The sequence below is a fragment of the Lampetra planeri genome, chromosome 31 (genome assembly GCF_965212315.1).
Source record: "Lampetra planeri chromosome 31, kcLamPlan1.2.h2, whole genome shotgun sequence".
In the NCBI taxonomy this organism is placed as follows: Eukaryota; Metazoa; Chordata; class Hyperoartia; order Petromyzontiformes; family Petromyzontidae; genus Lampetra; species Lampetra planeri.
The window spans coordinates 11131283-11143296 of record NC_136137.1 but is presented as its reverse complement, the minus strand read 5'-3'; the positions used below and the strand labels follow the sequence as shown (position 1 = coordinate 11143296).

Sequence of the window (12014 nt, the reverse complement as noted above, 5' to 3'; positions counted from 1 at the left end):
CTCACACTCACCCCCCCCCCCCCCCCAAGGACAAAGGTCCCCCGTGTGGCCTTTGGCAGGCTGTTGGGGCAAGGGCTGCTCGCGAGCACCTATGAAGGCCGGCACGGCGCACCAGGTGGTGTGGCCGCCACGACGCATGCCCGGCCACCTTTGTCTCTCCAGCGGTGATGTTTCCACACCACGCCAGGGTACTCACTGAAGGCTGATTTGACCTAGGGGAGGCCTGGGACCAGCTCAAGTATTCACCAATGAACATAAGTGCTAAGGAGGCAACCGATTGCCAGTGAGCGAGTGACCTGAGTGAATTGGTAAGTGTCGGATCATCAAGCGCCCTGGGCTGCTGTACCCGGGTGCTGTGCGTGTGAGCGTGGTGTGGAGAGTGCGTGGTGAGTATGTGGTGAGTGTGGAGAGTGCGTGGTGAGTATGTGGTGAGTGCAGAGTGGACGCTAACAGCCCGGTGCTTCCCCCTCTCTCCCCCAGCATTCCCCCGCGCCAAGCAGGAGGCCGACTAACCCGGTAGGATTAACCCCCACTCACAGCCCGGCTGTACCCACGCTGGCATGCCTGCCTTAAGCCTAGCTCTAATGGTGACCTAAACACTAATCCAAGCACTCACCTTAACCATAACACTAACCATCTTCCTAGCACCAAAATCTTTCCATTACCATAGCCCTAATTGTGACACCAACTCTAACCATAACTCTGCTAACCTTAGCCCGGGCACTGACCCTAATTCTAATAACTCTGGAGGTATGAGTAATGCTAGCCCCAACCAGTGCCATGACTAGCCTCTATTCCAGCACTAACTATACTCGCAACTTTAGCCCTAACTCTAACACTAATCCTACCCCTAGCCATGGTGGCGAGATGTTAACTACCTCGCTTGATATGCAGATGGTCGTGGGTTCGATCCCGACCCTGACGCCTGTATAGTTGGAGTGTTTATGTTCTCCCCGTGGTTGCGTGGATTTTCCTCTGAGTCCTCTGGGTTGTCTCTCCACATTTAGAATCAACATGGGTTGACAGTATTTGGCTGCTACAAATGTCCACATGATAAGCCACTTCGAGTTGAGCTATTATTTTTGGCCAGGTCGCTTCTGAAAAAAGAGCTACATAATTGAATGGGCCTTACCTGGTCAAATAAAAAATTGTTCATTTTAGCTCGAACTCTGACCCTACCCCGAGCTCGAACCGCAGCCATAGCCGCAGACCTGGCCCAGCCACTGGGCCGGCGCTACTGTCACCTCCAAGTCACCACAAAACCATCAGCGTGGAACAAATCCACGATGAACCACCGCTCATAATGCGCCATTAAAGTACAACACTTATTGTATAATAATACTGACAGTACCTGCTTACCAACATAGTCTTACCATGTTCTAAATAGAAATCCACACAACAGGTGACGCAAATTTCTTGCACAGGTCACAGCCCGAAGGACATCATCACACGCGTCTCGTTTTCTATTTGCCGTACACGGCTAAATGCGTGTCGCGTACATTGCAGTGCTCCTTGTGCAAACCATAGATACAACATCTGTCTGTCTGTCTCGTTTGTTGTCTTAGGACCAGGTAAGCAGAGCCCATTGACATCCAGGGTCTATTTTGAAAGGCAGACCTGGGTTTGACTGACTTTGAGTGAAAGGGGGGCGGGGGGGGACGAACCACAACGCAAAGATCGTACACTTTTAGACGAAAACCACGGCAGAAGACACGACGCGGACCCAGCGGCAGCACAAACCCGCCAACCCTCTGCCGCTTCTTGCGGAAAAGGGTTCGCGGTTTGAACCTGGCGGGCGCGCTCCCCAGTAAATACTGCGGCTTGCGTGCTTAACCGTAAACGAACTTCATGCCACAGTGGACGTCAATGACCGCCCCCCCCCCGACCACCCGTCCCGTGAAGTCTGGCGAAGAGCAGACCATTGCGTGCCGGCGTCGCGTTCTGAATTTGAAAAAATGGACTCGCCATTTATTAGCTGTTAGTTGGATACATCCACAAAAGATCCCCGCGACGTCGTTGAAGAGAGCAAGGCCGTCGCGTGCCGGTGTCGCCGTTAAAACTTGGTCAGGTTTGACAAAACATTACGATGATTCGGTTGGAACGTACAGAGCAATCGCCGCACACCGCTGCAAAGAACCTGGCAGGTAACCTCCCGAATGAGTCATGCGACTCGACGATGAGGCTTTCCCGGATTAACAAGTGCAGTCATCATAGCAACATCGAAATCCCATTGCTTTTAAATCTGTACACATGATATACATGTGTAGCAAAATCAATAGTTGTACTTTGCTCTCATATCCATCTATGCACCCGCCCACCTTGGCCAAGCCCGCACTGACCAGTGTGGTGAAGTATGGTCAAATAACAACCACCCCCCATGACCCGCAACGGCTTGGGGAAGGGAGACCTCCCTCATCCAGCAGTGGATCGACGACGGAGCTGCACGTGTCCGATTACACACACGCAAACAGTGGAGATATTAATATTTAATTGCAACAAACATTTGCATTTCATTGTTTATCAATGCAGACGAGCTGAGTGCACACGCACACAGGGGAACTAAGTGCTCCTAAGTGCCGTGGTTACGATTGCACGAGCAGACTTTGTTGTTTAATGGATTCTGAATGAGCGGGTCGAGAGGGATGGTTGTGTTGTGATGTTTGGGGGGTGTGGGGGGAGGGGTGTATAGGGGGATGTCCTGTGTGAATAGGGGGGTGGGTGCTGTGGTGGTGGCGGCGTGTGTGTGTAAGGGATGTTCTGTGTGAATAGGGGGGTGGGTTCTGTGGTGGTGTGTCTAAGGGACGTCCTGTGTGAATAGACGGGAGGGAGGGTGTAGTGGTGGTGGTAAGGGATGTTCTGTGTTAATGGGTGAGTGGTGGTGTGTAAGGGATGTTCTGTGTGCATAGGCGAGTGTAGTGGTGATGTGTAAGGGATGTTGTGTGAACAGGTGGGGGGGAGAGTGTAGTGGTGGTGTGTAATGGATGTTCTGTGTGCATAGGTGGGAGGGTGAAGTGGTGGTGTGTGTGTGACAGGGACGATCTGTGTGAATAGAGTGTGAGTGGGAGAGACTGTGTGGGGTGTGCCATTCTGGGTGTACTAATTTGTGCAATGTGAATAGGAAGTGTGTGAGGTTGTGATGTGGGGTTTGTATCGAGGTTGTCTTGTGTTGAGCGTGTGGTGTGATGTGTGTACGAATTATTTGTTCCATGTGCATAGGAGAGTGTGAGGTTGTGATGTAGAGGGTCTTGTGTGGTGGGACATGGTGCGAGGCTGTGGTGGTGCAACGTGGCGCGAGTGTGACCGCGGCGGCGATTGTGTGGCGCGTTCACAGACGACACGGCAGGGGGCGAGGACACGACGGCACGGAGGAGAGACGTGCAGAGTGCGGTGAGTGGAGTCCTACATCAGTAACATCACCCTCATCATCGTCGGTGTCAATGTTGTTATCGTCACCACGACGCACTCCCCACACAGTAGCGTTACAGCGCATCATGTAGCGCAGGTCGCGCAACCCAGGCCACACAGCCTGGGAGTGTAGTTACAGAAGAGCTGCTGGTCAGTGTGGTCGCATATTCCTCTAACGCCACCCCGTGGCCCCCTCCCACGCCCCCCCCCCCCCGACCTTTCCAGGGTGCGGCGCCCCTGCGGCCCCTCTCCCTCCTCTCCCCCAAGCGCAAGAAGAAGAGCTACGGCGGCACCGGTCACGGCAACGCTGGCGGCGCCGATGAGCCGGACCCCGAGCGGTGGGCGGGCAACGAGAAGCGATCCCGCGCCAGAGCCGGCTCCACCATCACCGCCGCCGTCTCCTCGCGCTCCGCGGCCCCCGGCGGTGACCCCGTCCCGGCGCCGCCGCCCGCCCAGTTGACGGTGCGCGTGGCCGCGCGGGGGTCCGCCCGGGTGGCGTTGCCACTACGCCTCTTCCCGTGCGGACCTCGCGGTCCCGCGCCCTTCGTCGCCGTTCCACTGCCGCTTCTGGAGGCCTCGGTGGGCTCCGCGGATTCGCAGACGGCGGCGTCGGCCCCCTCCGCCGCCTTCCGCTGCCGCATCGCCATCGTCGTGGAGCCGCGCATTGACACGGCGGCGGCGGCAGAAGGAGGCGCGGCGCGGGCCGACGAGACCGGGGCCCGGCAGGGCCAGCAGCAGGAGCAGCAGGGCACGGGCCGCTCGCGCGCCTTCAACGCGTTCCGCGTGAAGCACCGCGACACGCTGACGCGCAAGCGGCGCGAGCGGCACGCGCGCCTGCAGGTGTGCGCGAGCGCGCCGCCTGTGCCGTCGCAGCGGGGCGAGCGGCGGGGAGGGGCGCCGTGGGGAGTAGGCGGGGAGGAGAGAGGCGACGCGGGGGGAGAGGCAACCCGGCGGGAGAGGCCCCCGCGATGGTCGGCCGCCTGTCTCGCCCCGGTCACCGATGACCCCCGCGACCCACCCGAGGTATCCGCAGCCCAGCCCGAGCCCAGTGTTGTCGGCGGCAGCGGCAGCAAAAGCAGGAGGAGGAGGGAGTTCAGGCTGAGCCGGAGCATAAAGACGCTGTAAGTGCCACTCCCAAGGGCACCAGCTCGGGGGAATCTGGCAATGGGAGTTGCAGCTGAACCGAAGGTCGCATGGAAGAGGTCATCGTGTCCAGTGATGTGGAGGCCACCACTCCTCCCCCCGCCGCAAGATTGTGCAGCTGCCACAGACGACATGAGGGTTGCCACCTGTCTGGGTTTGAATTGGCACGGAGATTTGGTTGCGGGAATCGAGTTGAACTTTATTACAGCACAGTGCACAGTTTTGATAAATAATTAGACCCAAAGCCGACTGACAAACATGTCCGGGTTTTGTATCCGGAAACTGTGGCAACACAAGTCAATGCCCAGTCTCCGATGTCCACTCCTACAATCGCAACACCACTAATTATCTGGCGGCTTCAGATTTTACCCTCCCTTGATCGCCGGAAGCTCTGGTGCCACTTCTATGTTGGACTCGGAAACCTGGCCTCCTCTTCCTCCTACACCCTGCACATGCGTGCCTCCCACTACGTACAACATCCCACTCCTGATCACATTCACAGCGCTTTTGTTGCCAAGATTTATACTGAAGTTGAGAGTTGCTTTTACCCTATTCTGCTGTAACGAAATGTCAGACCTCCACATGCACCTGTGCCGAAAAGCCAGCAGGGGCTGCCACTTGGCCACACGAACCAACGCAGATCAAACTCTCAACCACTGCAGAGGAACTTCTCAACAAGCCACTACAGATCGACCTCTCAACCAACCACCAAATTACCTCTCACAAACATCACCAGGCAGTCTAAATTTGAAGTTTTCGTGACTGCAGGGATCCATACTCTTTGGTTCTTTCGGTAAAGTCTCGTAGGTATAAAATAAATTAAATCACGTTTCGGGCGCAACACAAGCGTCTGTCATCAGGTGGGACAACCACAGCAAGAAACAATTGCTGAAGTGGGAAAAAGGGCTGCTTGAAACAAGAGGCCATATAGGTAAGAGAGGGGGGAGGAGCCAGGGAGGAGAGATAGAGAGGATGGGGGTGCGGGGTAGGGAGAGTGGGGAGCTGCAAGCACGACAAAATGCCGGGGCTGGGAAGTGAGCAGGGCTGGGGGTAGGAGGCTGAACAAACTGGAGATGCGGATATGAAGGCAAACTATAAAGCAGTTAAGGTTTTACCTGGTTAATAACATCCTTCCAGCCCCGGCATATTGTCGTGCTTGCTCCCCACTCTCCCCCCCCCCCCCTCTATCTCTCCCCCCTTGCTCCTACCCCTCTCTTACCTATATGGCCTCTTGTTACAGCAGCCCTTTTGCCCACTTCAGCAATTGTTTATTGCTGTGGTTGTCCCACCTGATGACGGACGCTTGTGTTGCGCCCGAAATGTCGTGATTTAATTTATTTTATACCTACGTGACTTTACCGAAAGAACCAAAGAGTATCACCAGGCAGATGTAGCAGAACAAAATACATGTGGGGGGTGGGGGGCAGGGTATGAAGAGTGACAAGATGAGAGGCAATACAACGCATAGACAAGGCGAACGACATACACCAAGACAAGTAGACCGACAGAGACACGGAATGAGAAGGATGTTATGGGGGGTAGGAGGTGCACTTGGTCAACCTTAACTACAGGTTCCGCCATATCTATCACATCAACTCACTCCCATCCACTTCCAACTCTCTCCTCGGCTACTGTCACACGCAACTCTCACGTCCGGTGGTTGGTAGGGGTCATCGCGAGGGGATCGCCGCGTTCTTCAATTAATCGGAACGAAAGCAAACACCAATGTATACGCAACTCGGCCGCATATTGTATTTGCTTGTTCGTGCGCGCTGTATATGCGAGGAGCGCTGTGCGTTATAGGGCTTGTCGGCTCACTTATATATCAATAAATCTACATGTTTTATTTAACCAGGCCGGAGCTCATTGGGATTTATTCTTCTTTTGTTTCACTGGGGATCTTGGTAATTTTTTTGTCAAATGGGGTAATTATAGCTCTCTTGAATTATGCTTCGTGTTGTTATGGAAGGCTCGTTCCACACCGTGTCAGTCATGGGGGTTGTTTGACGATACTTTACCACTCTTGTAAGTGCAGGTTGGTGAAGTTGCGAAGCCCCAAGGCTGGTCACTCGTGGAATGTCTCGACAATAGACTGACAGACCCGTCTATGATGAACGGTGTCTGATGGGGGGGAGCGGTCTCGAGTCAAATGACCGTGGTTTTTTTTTTTTTCCTGAACAAATATGCACCACGAAGTGAACACGAGTAACAATTAACAGTAAAAACAAGACTAGCAGAGGACTCGATGAGATGACACATTTCAAGACATCTTCAGCTCCGGATCTTCTCCGCCCGTCACCACCGCCGCGTCCACCGCTGCCGCTACAAGCAGCCTCCTCTCCCGACGCTCGCGCCTGCTCACCGCAAAACCCACACCCAGGGCTCAAACTCACACTGCCCACGCTGACGTGCGAGGTTTTAGTTTGCGTGCGCGTGAATGAGAGTGCGGGTGCACGTGTGCGTGAACGGCCGTGCGAGAGCGAGCGCATGTGTGTGGAGTGCGTTAGCGGTGGTGGTGAAATTAGCATACCCAGTGATCCGAGTTCGATCTCCACTCGTGATCAATATCAGTGACGAATATATCTGAACCGGTCCTGGCCCACCACTAGGTCGAATAAGCCTTAAATGAGTACCTGGTGTGGTGTGTGAACATCGGAACTGGGGAGTCAATGGCGGCCCCAGATGGGGTTCTGGCCACCCACCTGTTGCCGGCCTTCATAGGTGCTACTCGTTAGGGGCCATCCATTGAGTCCGTACGCATGGAGGGGGGGGGGGGTTAACCCAAATGCGTACGTTTGCGTATGGGGGTCTACTGACAATGTACGTACGCATAGGAAACGGGGGGGGGTGAAGCCTCGATAATAATTTGTCTACATTGGCCTTCAAATGAGTTACATAGTCCGGCAGTGGACTATCTGTTTGCTTAAATCCTTGATCGTTTCTGCGTGGATTAAATGTCGGCCGTTCTATAGGATTCGAGGCGGGGGGGGGGCGTCAGGCGTACCTACGCAGGTGGGGGGGGGTAAAAAGTACGCGTGCGTGCGTGCATACAGGGAGGGGGGGAGGGGTCAAGTTTTAACAGATTTTTGCGTACATACAAAATGGATGGCCCCTTAACAGCACTCGCTCAAGCAGTCTGCTAAAGGCTACATTGGCGATCTTTGTCTTTATGAGTGTCTTCGTGTGTGAATGTGTGAGCGCATGTGAGAAGCAACGCCCCTCTCACCTGGATGAAGAGGTAAACCCCGCGTTCACACGGAGGTCTGCAACACCAGTTGGTCCATCCTGACAGAATACAATTAACATGTATATATTAATATGTATATATTAACATGTATATATTTTATTTTTATTATTATATTATCTCCCTTCTACGTGACTTTACCGAAAGAACCAAGAAGATGTATTATTACTACTATATTTATACATAGGCCTTAAAGTCCAATGCGACTCACAATTGGTTTCTTTTGGGTTCGGTTGTGTAAATAAAATGTGTGTAGTATACCCTCCTCCACCCGACACAGCCAATTAATAAATGTGTAGAGGTGCTAGACACTCTATTCGGTAACCTGCGGGGCCGCTATATATTAGAGGGGCAATGCAGTGTTACCGCTCTGGGACCAACGGCCGGAGTCAGAGAGAGGTGAGAGCGGATCGTAAACATGGATTCCCACCAGACCAACGGCCAGGGGCCAGATGAGGTAAAAGAAGACCGAAAATGCAGATTGTAAAGAACCAATCAGAGGGTCCCACGAGGGAGCGTGGGATTGGATAAGGACCGTTACAAATGGGTATAAAAGGGCGAGCGCGGGGAGCGCCCGCGGTTCTCCTCATACAAAGACAGAAGCCTGGCTGAAGAAGCTAGGACCCTGGACCAAGCCTTCCAGCTCTTGTGAGAGCTAAGGCTCAGTGTTCCAGTGGTCAAGAGGAGAATAGGTCCTGGCAGGCAGGACCCTGGCTCCCCAGCCTTCCAGCTCTTGTGAGAGCTAAGGCTCTGCGCGACCAGTGGTCAGGGGACCCACCGAGCCAGCGATGGGTCAAGCTAGCCTCCCCTAGGTCCCAGCCGGAAGACACTAGGGTAGCGGGTAGACTGGGAATAGCTCCCACCAGTTTGGAGGCTGTACCTCCCTAGGCTAGCACTCAGAGCCGTGTAAAGGTCCCGCTAGGTACGGAGGCTGTACCTCCTCAGGCTTCGGGTGAGGGAACCGTATATCCCTCTGTGTGTATAGGGACTGTGACGGAAGAAAGACAATAAACCAGTGTGTGCCTTAAATAAGTTTATTCATCTGTTATTACAACACTACAACTGGAGTCAGAAGTGGTTAAAAACGAACATGGAAACAAGACGCACAGTCCGTGTGGGAGGTACGGAGGAAGAAAACTCCGACTCACCTGCAGGAGCGGAGAGCGCCGCTGAAGATATGGGCATGGAGCCATCCGCCCAACTGTCTGCCCGACCGCCGCGGGCGACGAGATCCAGGCTGCGCACGGCCGTTTCGTCCAACTGCTGCATGCTGCAGCCGCCATCCTTGAAGAAATTACCTTGGGGACTGCGGGCGGAGTGGACCGGCCGCCGGCGGATGTTTCCGCCATTACAAACCCGGAAGGATTTGAATTTCCCGCCGGAGGGTCACGTGCTTCTGCCGGAAGCTGAAATCAAGTGCACGCTGGGAACATTGACAGCCAATCACGGCACGCCGCGTCATCGGCGCGCAACGCTGCCTCCGCAAGTTGCTCGGGCAACGCCACGTCATCACGGCAGCGACGCTGTACAGTAGACATCGTAGGCCAAGAGATCGCCGCGTTCGGGACCGAGTCCGAACGAGCTGAAGATGACGAGACGGCTGCTCTCCAACAACGTCTGCCCGTCTTCCGCGAATTCACGTTCACAGGGGGCGACTGGGCGGCATTCCAACGTCGCTTCCTCAGCCACCAAGAGATGGTGGGCTGGTCAGACGCACAGGCGCTACGGGCGCTGCTGGCCACCTTAGAGGACGACGCTCTCGCCGCGCTCATCTCCATTCCCAAGCGACAAAGAGCCACTCTACAAGCGGAACTTCGGTCAATGGACCTCCTTCCGCCACCTGCCACCAGTTCTATGAGAGACGGTGCAAACCTAGAGAATCGCCATTGACGTTCCGTACCTACACTACTCGCCATCGCAAGAGCGGCTTACCCCCGCATGGACGATGAGGCCATAGACGCTCTCGTCCTCCAGAAGCTGCTGGAGCTGGCGCGTGGACTGCACGTTGTCATCCAAGCCGTGGATGATGAAGATATGTGCTCACTGCGAGCTGCCCGGAGCATCCATGCTCATCTGATGCTTGACCAGGACGAGACCATCACCGCATTGGCTACGACGTCGGAGCCTGCCAGCGGGGACGACAATAGCTCTCCAGATCGTGCCTTCGCAACGACCAGGGCGACGGGCCGGCGATCACCCGACCGCACCGGGCGCCGCGACGACCAGCGGTGGGGACGGCCCTTCCCCCGCAGCGACGTGACGTGTTTCAACTGTGGCCGCCGAGGCCACATTTCAACTGACTGCCGTTCACCTCGTCGGCACTCCTCCGGATCCCAAGGCCAGGACCGCAGGGCACCCAACGCACCGCGGCATAAACAGGCGAGTCGCGGCACCCCTCACGTTCGGCCCTCACTTACACCTTATACACCACAACGCACCATTGACTTCGCTCGTGATTCGGCGTATGACGTGCGCTGTTCTGGTGATTCTTCACGGCCACTCCGACCTGGGCAGTGGTCAGAGCTGGCCCATAGAGTGGTCGCAGGTTCAATTGAGGGTGTAGAGTTTCGTGTGCTAGTCGACACCGGCGCATCGGCCACTATCATTTTGGACTTAATTTATAACATACTACCGGTGCGATGTCGACCCTTGCAAAAGGTCTCTGTTCCGTGTTTTGCCGCGAATAGAAGTTCGCTGAGAATTATCGGGAAACTTCGGGCGCAAATTTCGATTGGTGATATTAAATTGGCCGGCCCTGGATCAGGGGTGTATTGAACTTCCGTCGGACCGTTGGATGGCGTTTTTACCCACGACCACGCATTCACGTACAGCCAATGCCTCTGTGCAGGCTTTTGTGGCTTGCACTGTACGCAATCCACCGGGGGCGCAAATGCTTGTACCCTTGCAGTTAAAGAAACAGCTCGCTCCGAACGCCTCGGTACATGACGTTCTGTTAGGGCCCACCAACATGGCGGTTAAGGGTCTAGCATTTATGGCCACACAGACCCGTCGTTCCACAGGGGACTGTGCTCGCTTATGCGACAGTGGCGCCCCTGGGGACCGAGGTCATGGGACATGTATTTGACGCCCTGCAGCCTCAACCTCCTCCCAAATCAGACGAGGGACGGTTAGATGCACTCTGCGCGGACGCTGGCGATTTATCCAGGCCGCAGCAGATTTATCCAGGCCGCAGCAGATGAAATTGCGGGCTCTTTTACGAGAATTCTTGGATGTGTTCAGTAAATCTAAACTTGATATTGGCTGCACCAAGCTGCTGCGTCACCACATTGATACTGGCGACGCTGCCCCTATCCGTCAAAACCCGTTTCGGCTCAGCCTGGCGGAGAAACAGCATGTGAAAATGGCAGTTGACGACATGCTGGTGGCTAATATAATTTCTCCTTCAACCAGTCCCTGGGGTGCTCCGATAGTGCTGGTCAAAAAGCACGATGGCAGTCTTCGTTTTTGTGTTGATTTTCGGCGCCTGAATAAAATTTCCATGGCTGACGCCTATCCTCTCCCACGTATGGATGAGTCATTGGATGCTCTGGCAGGGGCACATAATTTGTCCACTCTAGACCTTCTGTCGGGGTTTTGGCAACTTCCCCTCGACGAGGCGTCTAAACCAAAGACTGCTTTTCGGACACCACAGGGCCTTTTCGAGTTTAATAGATTGCCCATGGGTCTCCACTCGGCCCCAGCAACGTTCCAGAGGCTCATGGAGCTCGTCCTCGCTGGGCTCCAGTGGGACTCATGTCTCATTTACCTTGACAACGTTATCGTCTTTGGCCGCACGTTCAACAAACACATTGAACGGTTGTGCGCTGTTATCTTGAAGATGCGTGCTGCTAACTTGAAGTTCAAACCGCAGAAATGCCACCTTCTGCGTGAGTCTGTGCGCTATTTGAGCCACATAGTCAGCCGCTCAGGAATTTCCACCGACCCCCAAAAAAAACCAAATGCATCAGCCAATGGCCTACCCCCACCTCTGCGGGGGACGTTCGCAGTTTTATTGGTTTTGCGTCGTTTGCAATTTTTCTGTCCAGGCATGCTGCGTGATGTAACGGATATTTTAATGGGCTGCACCCAATGTGTGCAGCGGAAACCGCCAGCGAAGCCTGCATGCCTACCCCTGCAGCCCATCTCGGTGTCCCGTGTAAACGAGCTGGTTGCTCTCGATATTCTGGGGCCTTTCCCTACTACGCCTCGTGGTAACAAGCAC

General features: G+C 54.8%; 2 protein-coding genes across 2 annotated transcripts in view; one reads left to right on the top strand and one right to left on the bottom strand.

Annotated features, from left to right (window-relative positions):
- Nucleotides 1-6399, top strand: part of LOC144729027 (uncharacterized) — a 46783-nt gene extending 40384 nt beyond the window's left edge. The window contains exons 19-20 of the mRNA XM_078608859.1: nucleotides 3332-3387; nucleotides 3631-6399. Coding sequence (XP_078464985.1) covers nucleotides 3332-3387; nucleotides 3631-4530 — 956 coding nt within the window. The 3' untranslated portion in view covers nucleotides 4531-6399. The remainder of the gene's footprint in view (nucleotides 1-3331; nucleotides 3388-3630) is intronic.
- The window catches only part of LOC144729223 (uncharacterized), a 29813-nt gene continuing 24193 nt past the window's right edge, over nucleotides 6395-12014 (bottom strand). The window contains exons 11-12 of the mRNA XM_078609302.1: nucleotides 7775-7833; nucleotides 6395-6902 (exon numbers count right to left, since the gene is read on the bottom strand). Coding sequence (XP_078465428.1) covers nucleotides 7800-7833 — 34 coding nt within the window. The 3' untranslated portion in view covers nucleotides 6395-6902; nucleotides 7775-7799. The remainder of the gene's footprint in view (nucleotides 6903-7774; nucleotides 7834-12014) is intronic.